The sequence below is a fragment of the Crotalus tigris genome, unplaced genomic scaffold (assembly GCF_016545835.1).
Source record: "Crotalus tigris isolate CLP2741 ecotype Arizona unplaced genomic scaffold, ASM1654583v1 scf7180000018106.563195, whole genome shotgun sequence".
Taxonomy (NCBI): Eukaryota; Metazoa; Chordata; class Lepidosauria; order Squamata; family Viperidae; genus Crotalus; species Crotalus tigris.
In genome coordinates, this window is record NW_024096827.1 from 232,280 (window position 1) to 251,259 (window position 18,980).

General features: G+C 42.3%; 1 protein-coding gene across 3 annotated transcripts in view; it reads left to right on the forward strand.

Moving 5' to 3' along the window:
• Positions 1–18,980, forward strand: part of TGFBR1 (transforming growth factor beta receptor 1) — a 67,992-nt gene that overhangs the window by 18,282 nt on the left and 30,730 nt on the right. For 2 of the 3 annotated variants that reach the window (XM_039348004.1, XM_039348005.1), the window contains 3 exons: positions 10,855–11,106; positions 11,282–11,524; positions 17,859–18,089. In XM_039348004.1, the coding sequence (XP_039203938.1) occupies positions 10,855–11,106; positions 11,282–11,524; positions 17,859–18,089 (726 nt within the window). Of the gene's footprint in view, positions 1–3,577; positions 3,610–10,854; positions 11,107–11,281; positions 11,525–17,858; positions 18,090–18,980 lie in introns of those variants that run through there. The other variant, XM_039348007.1, reaches the window with a different exon arrangement.

Here is an 18,980-nt window from a genome sequence, read left to right on the forward strand (position 1 = left end):
CAAAGTGGCGCCTAGCAACATCTAAGTACAGTGGCACCCACCTTTTCGGCCCAGTCCTAGAGCCTCACACTATTGAAGGCAAGGACAAGCGCACGATGATGGCCCATCCCTCCCAAAAATTGGATAGACGGCCCCAGCAGGATTATCGTAGGCCAGCATTCCGTCCCAGTAGCTCCTGGGACTGGAGACAGCCCTTTCGGGCAGGGCAGTCCTGGGATTGGCCCAGAGGCTCGCGATCCTATTCTTTCAGACAGGATCGCCAACAGGACCGCCAGTTTAGTGGAGCCAGGGGTCAGTCCCAGACCAAGCACCCCTTCAGGGGATTGGGCAGTCGTCCTTACAGGCGGTCCAAGTGATGCCAAGGAGGATTACCCCATTGGGGATCGACTGGCACTGTTTTACGACATCTGGGAGAGCACAACCACGGACGCTTGGGTCAGGGGAGACAATAAGAAGGGGTCTCTCCCTAGAGTTTCGATCTTCTCCCCCAGATCATTTCATACAGTGCCCGGTTTCAAACAATACTTCAAAAGCACAACTAGTCACGACAGCCATCGCACATTTATTAGAGATCAGAGCCATAGAAAGGGTTCCTCAGGACCAGATCGGGGAAGGGTTCTACTCCATCCTGTTTGTAGTTCCCAAAGCCTCAAGCGGTTGGAGGGCGATACTGGACCTAAAAGGTCTAAATTACTTCCTCACTTACAGGAAATTCAAGATGCAGACCCTAAAGTCCATCTTGGCAAGTATCAGGAAGGGGGATTTCCTTTCTTCCATCGACCTGACAGAGGCTTATCTACACATTCTGATCATACAGGAACACCGCAAGTTCCTGCGGTTCTGTTACGCATGCAATCATTACCAGTACTGGGCCCTCCCGTTCGGCCTATCATCTGCCCCGAGGGTCTTTACAAAAGTCTTGGCCGTGCTGGCGGCTCATCTAAGGATGAAGCCCGTACGGGTACAGTGCTACCTAGACGACATACTGATACAGTCCAAATCTTTCCAATCAGGTCAGTCGGATCTGGCAATCACAATTCAAACACTTCAGGATCACGGGTTTTCCGTGAATTTCAAAAAGAGTCACACTACCCCCACAAGACGCCTGCTCCATCTGGGAGCATTGATAGATTCCAGCCTATGCAAGGTATATCTCTCCCAGGAGCGTCAAGTCAGCATTCGGAAGCTGGCTCAGCAGATCCGAAGGGAAAAGAGGGTACCACTGGTACAACTATCCCAACTCCTGGGGAAGATGGTTTCTTGCTTGGGCATCGTTCCATGGGCCAGACTGCACTCCAGGAACCTCCAGTGGTTCCTCCTTCCCTTTCAAAGACGGAAAGTCAGTGCCTCCAACAGGAAAGTCAGGGTTCCCCATCACACTCTGACCTCCCTTCTATGGTGGACTTCATCCGCCTTGAACAAAGGTACCCTTTTCAAGGAACCTCCCAGAATTACCCTGACTACAGACGCCAGTCTGTTCGGTTGGGGGGGGCACATCTTCAGAGCCACATAGCTCAGGGTCAGTGGTCCAGTTCGGACCTGACACACAACATAAATTGGCTGGAGCTCAGGGCCATCCACCTGGCTCTCCAAAGGTTTTCTCCCCTTGTGTCAGGGAAACACGTGTTGGTCCTGACAGACAACATTGCGGCCAAGGCTCACGTAAACAAACAAGGGGGGACCCACTCTTGGTCACTCATGCAGGAAGCCCTGGCCATAGGACTTTGGGCAGAGTTCATTCTGAGTTCCATCAGAGCGGAACACATCTCGGGGGAGGCGAATCAACAGGCAGACTCCCTGAGCAAGGCCACAGTGGATCACTCAGAGTGGAAACTGGACTCAGGTCTGTTCAGGGAAATATCACACAGGTTCAGGCAGCCCATCTTATATCTCTTCGCCTCCCCAAATAACGCTCAGCTCCCCAGGTTCTTTTCCCGGTTCCCATCGAGGGGGGCAGAGGGAACGGACGCTCTCCGGAGCAGATGGCCGGAGGGCATACTTTATGCCTTCCCTCCTCTTCCGCTACTACAAGCAACTATCCGCAAGCTCCTCCAGGAGCAGGCGGAGCTGATCTTAGTTGCTCCATATTGACCAAGACGCCCGTGGTTTGCCGACCTGGTGGACCTGTCACTCTCACCACCATGGAAGATTCCTCTGGACCGAGTTGCTCTCAGCCAGGGGAACCTCCATCATCCGGACCCGCAGTGGCTTCAATTAGCTGCTTGGAACTTGAGCGGGAGAGTCTAGCCAAACTCCTCTGGGGTTATCTCTGTCATCCAGGCCTTGCGGCGTCCCTCGACCAACAGGATCTATGACGCCACTTGGAGAGGTTTCTGCTCTTGGTGTACCAAAAAGCGACTTTTGCTGCTTGCTGTCACCATTCCAGACAAATTGGACTTCTTACTTGAGGGGTTAGCTAGAGGTCTCTCAACCAGTATCATATGTCGGCAGTTAGCTGCCTTGTCGACGGTCCTCACCTGTGACAACCAAGTTTCCCTGTCTCAACATCCAACAGTTAGTGCCTTTCTCAAGGGCACGGCCAACGTAGGGACACCTACGGTTCATCGTTACCCATCCTGGGACCTGTCCAGGGTGTTACAGGCCTTAGTTTCTCCTCCATTCGAACCTCTGAGCACTTGCTCCTTTCACTTCCTTACACTGAAGGTGGCCTTCCTAGTGGCCATCACGTCAGCCAGGAGAATTTCAGAATTGGCTGCCTTATCGGTCAGGGAGGACTTATGCACATTCCATGAGGACAGAGTGGTCCTCAGGCTGGATCCTGCATTCATTCCTAAGGTCAATACAGGGTTTCATCGTTCTCAGGACCTAGTCCTTCCTAACTTCTGTCCCAACCCTTCCCACCATCTGGAAAGACGGTGGCATACCTTGGACGTGCGCAGGGCCCTGCGCCATTACATTAAACGAACCTCGGTCTTCAGGAAATCTGAGCCATTATTCGTGTCCTTTCAGCCCTCTACCATGGGTCGGAAGGTCTCTTCCTCTACTATTGGTCGGTGGATTAGGGCGTGTATTTCCAGAGCTTATATTTCTCAGTCCCTTCCAGTCCCTTCACATATTATAGCTCACTCTACACGTAGTGCTGCTGCCTTGGCGGCCTGGTCTGCCCAGGCATCACTTGAGGAGATTTGCAGGGCAGCGACATGGTCCTCTCCCTCCTCATTCATAAAACATTACAGAATAGATCAGTTTGCAGCAGCGGAGGCTGCTTTCGGAAGGAGAGTCCTACAGCGGGTGGTTGGTTCTCAATGGACACAAGCCTAGACTTCCCTCCCTGTGGGGACATGAGCAGCTTTGGTATGTCCCAATGAGTGGATTCTACATCCATTCTGATGGAGAAAAGAGTGTTGTCTTACCTGAACGCTTTTTCTCATCAGGATGGTGTAGAATCCACACCCACCCTGTTAGTGTTAGTCTAGGCATGCATGTTTTTGTTTGGAGCCTTGCGTCTGGATACATCGCCTCGAAAAAACTGGGAAGTCACACCCAGAAGGAGGCATGGCAAAGTTTTTTTGTTCTTACTCTGAGCAGGAGGGATTAAATTACCCAATGAGTGGATTCTACACCATCCTGATGAGAAAAAGCGTTCAGGTAAGACAACGCTCTTTTTTCATTTAAGCAGCAGCAGTGGAGGCAACGTCTAGCTTCATTTCTCCTGCCGGAGAACAAAAGCGTCCAGGGAAACGGAGCAACACCCAGACTCCGAGGGAGCTCTCACTGTTTGTCTCCCAGGAAAAGAACTCTGGGAGACTGGTGAGGCTCTACCTCTATCCAGGCGAAAGCTCACCTTTCTCCCTTCGCCTGGGAGGGAGGTTTCAAGCCGCAAAACAGCTGATCAACGCTGTTTTGCCGGTTTTTACGCTTTCCTGTGATGGACGGCTATCAGAAAGCCGCCATCGTCACGGTGCAGCCACCGGAAGTCGAGTTAAAGTACATTATTGATTTTGTTATTTGTATAGTTGGATAAGTGTATTTAGAATTTGTTTATTTGTAACCCTGTAACCAGCTCTGGGAAGTGAGGGGGGGAGGGAGGGGGTTATTTTAGGGGGGGATATTGTTAAAAACTTGTATAAAACTTTTCAATAAAAAAAAATGTCTGGGCACATAGCCAAGTGTCTGGGCATTGAGCCAAAACTCTGCAGCTGAATACCCAAGGTTAACAAAAAAAAGAAAACAAAAAGAGAAAGTTAAAATGTAACCACCATGGAACGCTGTCTCTTTTCCCCACTGTTTAAATAGCATAAGTGAAAAAAAGTCAAAAAAAATATACAGAAGTAAATTCTAAAATAAAGCAGCTAAGGTGGCTTTTCCAGTTAAAATATTTAAAAAAATATCTTGCTTTCCTTCTATAGTAGAACAGAATAACTCCTTCAGTTTAATTTCAAACCAACAGATTCAAAAGTTTTACAGTAACGCATAAACCGCCGCTTTACAGGAGGAAGGAATAAAAGTCCCTCCTCCTCCCTTTCTCAAACTTCCAGTTTTAGCTCAAAGGTACGCAAATTATTTCAAAAGAGGCCACTTTGCAGCAATCGCCAACATTTTCTCACCCGGATTGGTTGTTGTTTTCCCGATCAGCTGTCTTCTGCCTCCGACACTGATGAAGGGGGTAAACGTGGAAGCTCTCCGTCTTTCTCTTGCCGGTTCCAGGGGCTGTTTTGAGTTCAGAGAGCCGGCTACCACCGGCTCCCGTTTCTCAAAAGTTCATCCCTCGGTGACCACCCCTCCAGGGTGACATTTAGCCCAAATGGGCCCGCCAGCAAGCGAAATTCGGACCCTGGGAACGGAGAGTTGTTCCCCAAGGTGTATTACCAGCGACGTCACCGGAAACTGATCCATGGTCATTAGATTGTTGATCCAGTAGTTCAAGTCTCCATATTTGGCTCAGTACATCTGTCGTCAGTTCAGTCTGGTCCTCTTTTTCCGGTTTCTGCTGGTTTAAGTAGAAAATCATGTTCAGTGTTATAGTTGTTTGGTTGTCTGGTTTATCTGGGTTCTCAATGTGTTGTACATGTAAATCTTCAGCACCTTCCGTCTTAGTATTGTTTCTTCAATTTCTGATGCTGTTAAAATTGCAGGTAAAAATAAGATCAAGGTTTGGGTATCACGGTTCTCAGTAGGTGTAGCTGGTATATATTATTCCTTCCTCTTCTGTTGGCTTTTGGATTGTAGGTTCATCAGTTGGAATCTGGGCTGCATTTTGTAGCTTTGAAGTGGCACCTTTATTTTTCAATCTGGAGTTCATTAGCTCAGCAGCCTCAAGGATTTTTTCAAGTATCAGTTTATAGTTAAGTTGTGGGTAGTATTCCTCCATTTCCATGGTGTTTACAGATAGTCCTTAGTGAAGGCTGTTTTTGAGAAAAGTCAATAAGTGTCCACCTTCACTATAAAGAGTTGTTTTCACCACCCAGCTGTTTCAAGTTCTTATCTTTTTTGATAGTGCCAAGGCCAAATCTTAGTCTCACAAGTCTCCCAGTCAAAAAGAAATTCACTTGCTGTACCAAATTTTGCAACAAGATGTCCCCAGCAACATGTAAAGTCTTTCTCAAATTCAAGTTAGGCTTTTATCTGGTTTGAAAAAAATACCTCCCCCCCCACTTAACAGATAAGTAAAGTAATAAGTCCCTATAAGAATAGGAACCTTTTGGGGCCCCAAATATCCAAAAATTACTTAGTCATTTAGATTAGTTGTACTTTTTTTCCCCATAGCTTTATGTTTCCAGAGTAGTCAGAAGCCGCCAAGTTAGAAGGAGGAGAAAATTTCCACAGGCTTTTATAGGAAGGTAGTTGGGGTGCAAGAAAGGTAAGGTAAGGTCTTACCCAATTCCTCCGCATTGCTTTTATTGTGCTTGGTAGTGCTTTTGGCTTTTGGCTAGTACGGCTTAGTGATTGGCCATGTTAATGGCTGATCTTTTCGTTGGTGCAAAGGAGCTGCCTCAGATGAAACGGAAGGGCTGCCACCCTTCTGCGATCTAAGAAGGGTCCTCCTCAGCGGTGGTCGACCCTCCAGGGTGACTTTTGATCCTTTCCAGGGTCTTCCAACCAAGGGAAACTGGACTGTGGAGAGAGGGCTCTCCCCGCATGTCTGCTGGCGCCGCAATCCAGAACAGAAAGCTCTCCTCATTCTATGGGCATACAAAACTGCACTTCATAGAAGAGGACAAGATTGAAGTACTGTAGTGTACTGTTCTTTGCTCAGTATAATAGCTGTGCTTCCCTGCTAAACAAAATTCTTGAACATTTTGAATTGGAAAATTTTCACAAAATAATTTCAGTACAAATCAGGATAATATTCTGAGATGTTCTAAATAACCCTTTTAAAATTTGTTCAGATGGCATTCCTAAGTATCTAATATAATTTTAAATTGTATATAATTTGTTAATTAATTTGTTAATTTGTTGATATTAAGTTTGATTAACACAAATTTTGAGATTGCAATAAACATGGCATAGAAAATATTGAGATAAAATATTTTTCATAGAAAATGGTGTAATCATTGTCCAATAGCAGCCATATTGCTTATTTCCTCATAAGCAGCAATTCAATGATTGTTTCATTGAATTGCTGTAGTCCAGAAAAATATAGATCCATGCTAGGAATATTCATAAAATCTATGAAATGTATTGACACGATATAAATGGGACATAGATCACCAGTGTTAAGCAAGGTTCAGGTGTTGCTTGATAGAAATAAGGAAATGGAGTCCTAATGTCCCTTGATAAGCCAAACACGTTTATTCAGCTGAACAAAGGCAGGTCCTTCCTCCATTTGGAAGAACCCCAAACACTAAGACAGATTATATATATATATATATATATATAATTCTACTTAGTTACACAAGAGGAAGCTAGCATATAGCAGATAAGGCATACACTTTTCATGTTATGCAGCAGATAAGGCTACAGGCTGAACCACAAGCTTGTGGTTTTTTATGGAACTTTTCATAGCCTCGAAGGCCCGCTAGTTATGCCATCTCAACATATGTCCCTGTTTACCAATCATCAAACCAATCATCAAACTTATCAGAGTCCTGTGTATTGGTTATACTTCATCTACATGTTAAAAATGAGCAGAGAGAACACTGAACCCTTAGCTGTAAACTGACTTCTCATTCCCTATTAACACTGATTGGGACTAGCCTCGGAGGAAGCGGGTAAACCAACTCGAAAGTTTGCCACCCAACCAAACTCCTCAAGTCTGCCCAAAAGGATACCATGATCAGTGGCAGGGGTGTCAAACTGCCGGCCCATGGGCCAGATGTGTCAAGGTGAAACCATGCCCACCCCATTGCTGACAATGGCAAAAAAGTCACGATACGTCGCGACACGTCATGTGACGTTGCAAATTTGACAGCCCTGATCAATGGTATCAAAAGCATTCATGATGAGGGGTTTGGGGAGTTTGGGGAGTTGGATGGACAATTGTCTTTTTTTCCCCTTTCATTGTAAATAGCTCTTTCTTTGAGAAATTATACGAGTTTCGTTTTAGGTTTTTTAAAATAAAATTTTATTTAAAAATATGAACTACAAAAAAGAAAAAAGTTAAAAGAAAAAGGGGAGGGAGCAAGGAAAAAACAATTGGGAATTCAAACAAAAAAAGCTGCAGAAAAGAGTAATTTGCACTTTCTTTAGTGCAGATAAAAATATAAAATACAAATCTTTGAGATATCATGAATTATAGCATACAGTAATTCTATAATTATCAAATCCCAATATTAAAGTTTTGATTTTTTTCAGTTTCTAACAAATGAAAAAGTGATTTTCAGGTAGAAAGTTAGATAAACTAGCCTTTTTTAATCAACACAGTCAATTTTGCCATCTGTACCAACTCCATTAATTTCATCATCCATTCTTCCATTCTACATATTGTGAGTCTTTTCATCTTGGCATGTAAAAAAAAAGCCTTCCTGATATTGTCATGCATAAGTATAAAATTTCATGTTTTTTTCCAAATTGTTTACCCCTCAAACATAAAAAAGCCTCTGGCTTTGAGGACTGTCTGAATTAAAGTACATACCTGATTCCAATATTTTAAAGAAAAAATGCTATAAAATGCTATTTCAGTAGGAATTACGTTGGGGGAAAACAGTAAAAGACAGACTTTAAAAGTTTCGGAAAATACTTTAAAGAGAAAGCTGGTAAGAAATTAAGTTTTATTTCCTGGGGTTTAATTTTAATTTGTGTTCAACATATATAGGGGAACAAGCAGTAAAAAGGAATAATACAACTGGAACTTAAGCAAAATGGACAAGTCCTGATTGTGAAGATGGGGGCTTGTAAAAGATAACGTGCAGTAACATTTTTAAACAATGAATTTTCTAAGTTTCTTTAGATAAATCCTTGACCCTTTGATCATTATGATAGACCTCTTCAAACTGAAAACAAATATAATTTTGTAATGACTATATCATGTAGAAATCTTGAAAATATGAAATTAACTTTTAATTACTAAAATGTATTTAATTGCATAACATGCTATGTGATTTAACAGCACTAATACTAATGTCTGATGCATATCTCTGCAGTGTCCAACAATAGCCAGCCAATTGATGGATTCCAGTTGCCCTGATACTGTTTTTTTCATTGTGGCAATGGACTAATAAAAACTTTTACCATGTTCGTCACCGATGCAATAGATTTTTGGGAAAGAAATGCATATGTGATTCAGAAAATGAATATTCATTGACATTCTGCACTTCATGGTCTTAGAACATAGAGTCATAGGGCTGAAAAGGACCTCAGAGATCTTCTAGTTCTTTTACTCAAGGCAGGAGACCATATATCATTTCAGTCAAATGGTTATCTAGTCTACTCTTGAAAACCTCCAGCAGTGTAGCTCCTGCAACTTCAGAAGACAAGCAATTCCATTGATTAATTATTCTCACTGTCAGTAATTTTTCTCCTTAGTTCTAGGTTGAATCTCTCTTTTACAAAGTTCCACTCATTGCTTTTTCTCTTGTCCTTTGGTGCTTTGGAGAATAAGCCGATCCCTTTTCTCCGTAATAGCCCTTCCAAGTACTGGAAGACAGGTATCATGTCACTCTAATTCTTCTCTTTAATAGACTAGACATAACTAGCTCTCTCAACTGTTCATCATATGATGTAGCTTCGATGCTCCTTATCATCTTTGTTGCTTTCTTCTACACACTTTCTAGGGTCTCAGCATCTTTTTTTGTATTGTGACCAGAATTGTACACAGTATTCCATGTGTAGCCTCTCTAGTGTGATATAAAGTAGTATTACAATTTCTCATGATCTTAATGCAACCTAGGACTAAATTGGTTTTTTTGGCAGCTGCAGCATGCTCTCCCCCAAAGTTCCTTCAGTTTCTACTCCCTCATCCATTTCATCCCTATTAGCAAGAATTACAGTGAGGGGAAAATTATTTGATCCCCTGCTGATTTTGTACATTTGCCCACTGTCAAAGAAATGATTAGTTTATAATTGTAATGGTAGGTTTATTTTCACAGTGAGAGACAGAATAACAACAACAAAAATCCAGAAAACCGCATTTCAAAAAATTCATAATATATCTTTTTAATTTTTCCCTTTTTATATTGTCTTTTTATTATATTTAAAGGCACTGAGATCAGTTGTGGAGAGATAGCAATCAGATGAATAAATGCTCCCCTCCAGCCCCCCTTCAGCTAACCTTGAAGGCTAATTCAGGGAGATCCCCTACCCGAGAGATAATGTCTTATGGCTCTGGATATGTAAAAACAACAGAACATGTCCTTGTCCATTGACAGTAGTACAAAGATATTTGTATTAGACTTATCTTACCACTATAAATAACCAGAGCACATTGGACAAATGTACACCTTCCTTGTGCTTTCAGATACCAATGTTGCCAGATTCTGCATAGCAGCACTTAAAATCTGCCAGAAGGTGATCTATGCAATAAATCAGTTTTAAGGAACACCTACTGAAGTTTGTCATTCTAGAACATTTTGTAATAATAGTTGTAGTTTGCCATGTTCCCTACACCAATCTTCTGCTCCTTTTTATGTACTGTATTTTCCAGTGTATAGGATGACTCGGTGCATAAGACGACCCCCGACTTCAGTACCGAGTTGCATGCCTAGAAAGTTGTCTTATATGCTGGAAACTACCGTAATTTCTGGTGTATAAGACGACTCGGTGTATAAGACGACCCCCGACTTCGGCGCTGATTTGAATGCTTTAGAAAGTCGTCTTATACGCCGGAAAATACAGTATATATATTTTATTTTGATGTACTTTTTATGCTTTTTATTCTTTTGTGCCCTATCTTTCTTATGCTAGTCTTTGACTATAATAAAGATTTGATTTGATTATGTTCCCCTCAAATTCAGATTCTGCATATGCTATTAGAAAATTAGCTTCTTGAGAATTGCACCTCAGTATAAGTTTGTAAAGCCATTTTAAAAAGACAAAAATAAATGAAAGGCCTGGACAAGATGCTTTACTCGCTCACACACACATAGGCACACACAAAGAGACACACATACGTATATGTACACATATAGGTATAGGAATCTAATCCCAAATCTATAGAACTCAGTTTAAATTCTTTAAATGATAAGGGTAATATAGTTTATACTAAAAAAAAATGTGGAATGCTGTTTTTTTCCTATTAAATGTCAGCTGACCAGAACTGTGATAGGAGTTTTCATGTGAAAACTTGTTGAGCCATTTTGTCCCTGATTATATCAGAATACAGAGATTTCCAATAGAATATAGCAATTTACGAAATAAATTTGAGTTTAATGCCTTTTTTATACCATTATTTTAATTATTTGAGACTATTAAGCTATTAAAAACATCACTAATATTAAACATTTTTCTTTTAAACAGCCTTGCAATGTTTTTGTCTTCACTGTACAAAAGAGAACTTCACATGTACAACAGATGGACTCTGCATTACTTCAGTGACACGGAATAGAAACAAAATTATACGCAATAGTATGTGTCTTGCAGAAATTGATCTATTTCCCAGAGACAGGCCATTTGTTTGTGCTGTTTCAACAAGTAAAGGAGTAATTACAGTGCCTCATTGCTGTGATAAAGACTTCTGCAATAAAATAGATCTTCCAATTCCAACACCAGGTAATCTTTTTTTTTATCAGCAGAAAATGGATAGCTGGGAGAATTTACTATAATCAAACATATCTATAAAACAAAGTTTTATTTTCTTTCATTTCACACAGTACCAAGTTCTCAATATAGTATTTAACTAATGAGTTCTTTGTTTTATTGTTTGTGTTCCCTTTTTATACCTTAGGTCCTATAACAGGGAAGTTTTCTTCTACCCTAGGACCAGTGGAATTAGCTGCTGCCATTGCTGGGCCAGTTTGTTTTCTTTGTATTTCACTTATGTTGATTCTTTATATCTGCCATAATCGTACATTCTTACACCATCGAGTTCCAAGTGAAGAAGATCCTTCAATGGAGCGACCATTTATATCTGAGGGAACCACTTTAAAAGATTTAATTTATGATATGACCACTTCGGGATCAGGATCAGGTAATCAGATCTCATATTCTAGTAAATGATTTTTAAAAAATTATACTGTCAAGGTTCTATGGATAAAAGTAGATTAGAACCTTTAGCCCAGCTTTTAACTACTATGTTGCATTGGCTATCATGCATTTTGAGTGCTATAGAGAAGCCAAGCAGGTGCCCTTGGAAAAACAAGACAATGTAGATAGTTGCAAAAACAGGCTCAAGAGTCAGTGAAAGTATACAAAAAAGCTAAGCTGACATAACTCGTTACATGTGCTCTTGGGTTTACATCAATTCATTCAGCAATCATTCAATGTTACAGTGGCATTTACCTTCTCTAACAGCTCCCCCAATGATTTTGCTTGTGAGAAGCTGGCAGAAAAGATTGCCAATGACAATCTTGTGACTGGCTAGTTGCAATATTGTAATCGCAGATCCAGCCAGTACTGCAATGCTGTAACAATGATTATAGCATAGATATCTAGCTTGCTATTACAATATTGCAGCTAGTCAATCACAAGACTGTCATTGGCAATCCTTTCTGCCATCCTTTCTTCCCACAAGCAAAATCATTGGGGAAACTGTTACAGATTCACAAGTTGCTTCTACCATTTTGTCTTCCAAAAGCTTGCTATAGAATACAAGGTATTGTACTGTGTACCACCTCCTACCCACCTGTGCTCTGTCATACAACCTGCCTGCAGCAATACATTTCCTCGCCTGTGGCCTCCGTTGTCTTCCCATGGGTTCCACCAGCCTGCCTGCATCCATAGTACTTGTCTACGTCCTCTGCCGGCCTACCTGTATCTATATTGTCAACTTGTGGCCCTCATGGACTCAACCACAATCCCCTTCCTGCGACCTCCCTACACTCCTTTCCTGGGATTCTCCTTCTTTGTCATAATCCAATTATATCTCCTTTCTATCTATCTCCTCTGAGTTAAAAGCAATTCTCACCCTTCCCCAGATTCTGCCATACTTCCAAGGGGGAAGGGGGATGTGCATGCGGGTTTAATACTTTCACTTCCTCTATTCACTACAAAGTAACCTTTTGTTTATTCGCTTTCATGTCTAGTAACCATTACAATGTAACAAATGCCTCCTATACTATGCACCCCTCTGAACTTCTCCCTACCGGGCAGCTAGGAAAAGGAAGGGAAAGAGATACAAACCTCTGGGACATGGTTTATTTCTCCGTCATCAAAATGAGGTGGGAAGAGCTGTGGAATGATCGTGCATGAACGGAGCCAGATTGATGTTATCTTTCTGTTCCCATCGATGGAATTAACACCTGGGGATTTGCCGGTCTGAACTGCCTGGATAAACTGTGAGGTGGGGTTTGTTTAGGGACACTTTAAAATGTCGATCTGTAAGGGAACCCCTCAGATCCTGTCTATTATGCCTTCTATCAACTACTCTTAATAGAAGTTCCTGTTGGAAGAAATTGTTCCCAAGAGTTCTGCTTTCTTAAGATGTGAGTTGAAGTGGGTCCTTACATTAGACAGGATTAGCAGTAATAGTCAACCTGGAAGGAAGAACCTTACCAGGGGACTTTGCAAAAATTACAATGTCAGACGACGAGGCAGGGAAGGAAGAAAATCCCACAGAAAGGAAGCCTTCCCCCCCCCCCCGACCAAGATCCTGTCAGCTGTCGGGATCTAAAATGTCATACTCCTCAGGAGAAGAGGTGGTGGAGATGTGCAACCACAAACCTCGGTAGTCAATGAGTGTTGGAAAGAAAGGCAAGTGGGAAAAGAGTTTGAGAAAGGTGACCCTGAGACGGGACAGCCACCAACCAGAAGCAGCAGATGGAGAGATCGTTGCACGTTAGCGAGGAGGAAGGAAGTTGTGAACAACGCTCAAACTGGATCCTAGAGAAAGCCATTGACCTGATGAAAAGAATCCTCGGCTCTCTAGGGGAGGAGAAATCTGAGCCCAGTGGCTGAACCAGCACCCAGAGCTGCAGCTGGAGAGACACTGACGGGGAATCGGAACCTGTAGTCCCGGGGATGTCCGCTGAACCAGTAGCGACCATTTCAGCAGCCCCCACTCCCCGCCAATCCACAAATGGTAATCAGGATGGAAGACAATATCACTAACAGCAAAGGCATTGATCCATTCAAAGATTCCCATCGCTGGATGCAAAATTCAAGGGGGAACTGACACGCTTGGGGTTTTTCCTAACCCAAGACCTCAGCTATATGGAAGAATACGGGTGGCACATCCCCAGCGACAAAGCCCGTATCTGTATCGTGCAATCCACTCTAGACGGACCAGCAGCAGATTGGGTGGTGAACTTGCATGATTCCAATGCCCCAGAGCTCAGTGACTTCAACCATTTCATGTCCTCTCTGAGAAGGCATTTCGAGGACTCCCTGGCTGATTGCAAAGCCTGCAAAAGAATCAAAATGGTGAGGCAGGGCAGATGCCCGGTAGCCGAATATATACAAGAATTCTGGACCATTGCCAGCAAGCTGAAAGAAGCTGGCTGGAAGACATCCTCCTTAGTCATTTCAAAGACGGTTTAAATTACGACCTGTATGATGCTTGCCTGCCCCGGGGAAGACCCACACCAACTCGACGAATGGTACATCCTGGCAGAGGAAGTAGAGATCGACCTACTGAAGAGGTACCACCGAGGAAAACCATGGGGCTGCTCGCTGTTTCAGCCCATGTGGAAGCCAGCTACAGCCAAGAAATCAATGGGATGTTTCAAATGCGGGAGAGAGGGGCATCGGGCCCTAGAATGCCGCTCGAAAGGCCCTCAGCACAACCCAGACCGATTACCAGCCAGGAAATCCGATAAGTCCCCATCCAAGCCAAAAGAACCCGCCATGAGAGCGATAGAGGCTGTGGAGTCACCAACCTCTGCGCAGCATGGGGAGGGAACTCCAGCCTACACCGCAGGGCCAGTGGACACGTCAGACGACAGCTCGGAGGGCAAACCCCTGGTAAGTGGACCCATTGCACCCTTTCTCAAGACAGTGACTATATTAGTTGCCTCCATGCCTGAAACTTTCAAAGTGAAAGCCTTAATAGGCTCTGGCTTCACCCGCTGCCTCATTAGCCCAACGCTAGTAGGGAATTTGGGCATTCCGTCGAGGAGGCTAAAACAATCTCATTTGACCAGTTAGATGGGTCCATAGCAGTGGGAGTGCCAGCTACCCTAGCCACTTTACCAATCCACCTACTCCTGGGAAACCATGAGGAAGACATAATGTTTGTAGTGACCCCAGGCATGGAATGCCCAGTGATCCTAGGGCTGGAATGGTTAAAGAAATGGAACCCCTGGGTGAATTGGAGGATGGCAGAAGTCAATTTCCCGAAGGGGGATCCTATAGACTTAAAACCCCGAGGAGTCCTACCAAATTAAGAACGGAGAAAACATCAATGGGAGAAGAAAAGGGGCTACCCAAAATACCAGAGGAATACCAAGACCTTGCTGAAGTTTTCAATGATGAGTGGGCAGATGAGCTCCCCCCTCATCAACCCACGAATTGTGCCATAGAATTCAAGCCCGGGGCAAAACTCCTGAAGCCCATGAGCCCCTAAGGAGAAGGAGGAAATGGAACGATTCATAAATAAAAACCTAGAAAGGGTGTTTATTGAACCTGCCAAGGCTAAAGTAGCCACCCCGGTCCTCTTTTGAGAGAAGAAGGAGGGCATTTTATGCTTGTGTGTAGACTACTGCTCCTTGAATGCAATCAGTGAAAACAATCTATACCCCTACCCCTCATGAAGGACATGATATCCCACCTCTCAAAAGGAAGAATTTTCACTAAACCAGATCTAAGGGAAGCGTATTACCATGTTAGAATTAAGGAAGAGGATAAATGAAAAGTCGCATTTAATTGCCCAATGGGGTGCTACCAATTCAAAGTTTTGCCGTTTGGACTAGGGGGCCCTGCAGTATTTATGCAATTTAATTAATCAATGAGGTACTAAGGGAGCACCTAGTTAAGGGGGTCCTGGTTTATTTAGACAACATCCTTATCTTCACCAAATCCAAAGAGGAATATGTCAACCTAGTCAGAGGGGTTTTAAAGAAGCTGCGAGCTGCCCACCTATATGCCAAATTACCAAAATGCGAATTCCACCAGGAAAGAATAGACTACCTGGGTTATCGCATATCCCCACAGGGCATTGAAATGGACCCTGAGAAAGTCAGAGCAGTACTAGAATGGTCACCACCTTGCACAAGCAAGCAGCTGCAAAGTTTCCTGGGTTTTGCAAACTTTTTACCGCCAATTCATCTCCTCATTTGTCCAGATAGCCCTGCCCCTCACGAACTTACTAAAAACGAAGGGAGAATCCTCAGTGAAACCTAGCCAGCCACTAAAATGGACAATGGAATGCCAAACAGCGTTTGAGAGATTAAAGAGACTTTCTGCCTAACCCGTACTGAGGCATCCAGACATGGATAAGCCTTCATAATACAGGCATATGCAAGTAATGTGGCAGTGGGGGCTGTACTATTATAAGAAAATGATGAAGGGGTATTGCAACCATGCGCGTATACGTCCAAGAAACTCACCGAAACGGAACACCGCTGGCCCGTGTGGGAGAAAGAGGCATACGGAATACGTTGGTCATTACTATGTGGCGCCAGTTCCTTGAAGGAAATAAAATCCCTTTTCAGGTATGGACAGACCACAAAAACCTGGAAGCCTTGAAAACACCCAGGAAGCTCACCCCCAAGCAAGCCTGCTGGTCCCTATATTTTCACCAATTCCACTTTACGCTGCAGTTTGCTGAAAAGAGAACAACAGTCAACCTTACGCCCAAGAATTCCCCACCACCACCACCTCCAATCATGGTTGAAGGAGAACAACATTTTGAGATAAAGGAAATCCTAGAGTCCTAGACTCTAGGAAATATCATGGGACAACTCAATACCTAGTAGCATGGAAACACCTTCCCTTCTCACAAAACAAGTGGGTCCATAAACGTCATGTCAGAGCCCCGAAATTGCTAAAGAAGTTTCATACAGAATAAGCCAGACTAACTTTTATACCTGTTTTGTTCTCTCTACAGATGGATTTCTCTTATTTTTAAGAGGGTCAGGATGTCAGAATCCAGTTATAACTCCTTTCTATCTTATCTCCTCTGATTTAAAACCAATTCTCACCCTTCCCTGGATTCTGCCATACTTCCAAGGTGGAGGGGGGATTTGCATGCAGGTTTATTACTTTTACTTCCTCTATTCACTACAAAGTAACCTTTTCTTTATTCGACTTCGTGTCTACTAACTATTACAATGCAACAAATGCCTCCTATACTATGCACCCCTCTGAACTTCTCCCTACCGGGCAGCTAGAAAAAGGGGGGGAGATACAAATCTTTGGGTGTATTTCTCCATCATCAAAATGAGATGTGAAGAGCTGTGGAATGATCGTGCACAAACGGAGTCAGATTGATGTTATCTTTCCGTTCCCATCGATGGAATTAACACCTGGGGATTTGCCGGTCTGAACTGCCTGGATGAACTGTGGGGTAGGGTTTGTTTAGGGACACTTTAAAATGTTGATCTGTAAGGGAATCCCTCAGATCCTGTCTATTATGCCTTCTATCAACTAGTCTTAATAAAAGTTCCTATTGGAAGACATTGTTCCCAAGAGTTCTGCTTTCTTAAGATGTAGGTTGAAGTGGGTCCTTACACTCTCCCTGCTTAATGATCTGTGTGGTCCTGGAATTACGATAGCAATCATGACTGGCAAAATTGCTGTTAGTAAATAATGTCATATTTCACTATACAAACACATGTGACCTATAGAATAGAAGAGGAGTGAAAAAAATCAGTTCAAGCTAATGAATAAAGTGTAGTTCCACCCAGACTTGTGGAATATATTTCCTTCCCTGATCTATTTCAAAGGGGAAACAGATATATACAAACCGGATTTGGTTAGATCCCAACTGGAAAATTATTTCAGCTTTAAACAGATTTTTGACCCACTTCATTGATTTAGATTACATAGTGAAATAGTGGTGGGAATCTGATAAACTTCATTAGAGATAAAGGTTCCCTAGATATGGGAGTAAAAAGTTGCAGTGATTAAAAAATTGTTGAAGTATTTGTGTATTTACAGCAAGTGCAATAGAATAAGTTTGGAGATTTGCAGCCAAAGGACTGCCCAACAGTATTGTTACTGGAAATTAAACTATTATTTGAAGTTGCCTTTTTTTTTAACAAAGTAGAATTGGTTTCCTTTATTTATGATCAAAGGCAATGGCCAACTAGAATTAATAATAGCTAGAGGCTTTAACAGTCTTTTGATAGGGGAAAAGCCTTGTAGATCAAAGCCTGGATTGATTGATTAATTAGTTCCTTATCACTGATCAAAAAACTTTTTTTAAGGTTTGCCGTTACTTGTTCAAAGAACAATTGCAAGAACAATTGTACTACAAGAAAGTATTGGAAAAGGTCGCTTTGGAGAAGTCTGGAGAGGAAAATGGAGAGGAGAAGAAGTTGCAGTAAAAATATTTTCTTCAAGAGAAGAACGCTCATGGTTTCGTGAAGCTGAAATCTATCAAACAGTTATGCTCCGTCATGAGAATATTCTTGGATTTATAGCTGCAGACAACAAAGGTGACAGTCCAGAAATATTTTGCTTATGATATAGAGTAACTTGTTATTATATACAGGTAGTCCTCAATTTACAACCACAATTGAGCCAAACATTTCATTTAAACAAGTCATTTCTTAAGTGAATTATGCCCCATTTTATGATCTTTTTGCCACAGTTGTTAAGCAAATCACTGCAGTTGTTAAATAAATTGTATTCTTTAAGCGCATCTGGTTTCCCCATTGACTTTGCTTGTCAGAAGCTGGCTGGGAGGGGCGCAAATGGTGATCACATGACCTCAGGATCCTGTAGTCATCATAAATACATGCCATTTGCAAAGTACCTGAATTTTGAACACGTGATCATGGGAATACTGCATTGGTCATAAGTGTGAGAATTGGACATAAGTCATTCTTCCAGTGCCATTATAACTGAAGAGTCACTAAATAAATGGTTGTAAGATGAGGATTTCTCATTTCTCAATGGGAAATATTAATGACATAATATCTAAACATACTCAATTTTAAGAAAATCTTGAATTATACTTTTTTGAAAAATATTTTTTGTTCATTGAAAACAAAATTGTAATGGTTTTGTGTTTATGTTCAAATTTGTCTTAAATGCTTATATTAAGTATCTTTTACTCTGCCAAATTGGGTGCACTCCTTCTCTGTCAAATTTAACACTCAGAATTCCTCAACAAGATGGCTATTGCAGAGGATTTTAAGAATTGAAACCCATACTCATTGACAATTGCCACAGTTGGGAAACTCTTATCTGGAATAAATTTCATTAGATTTACTGTCAGGTCCAGAAATATTGGGACATCGACACAATTCGAACATCTTTAGCTCTACACACCACCACAATGGAGTTGGAATGAAACAAACACAATATGCTTTAACTGCAGACTA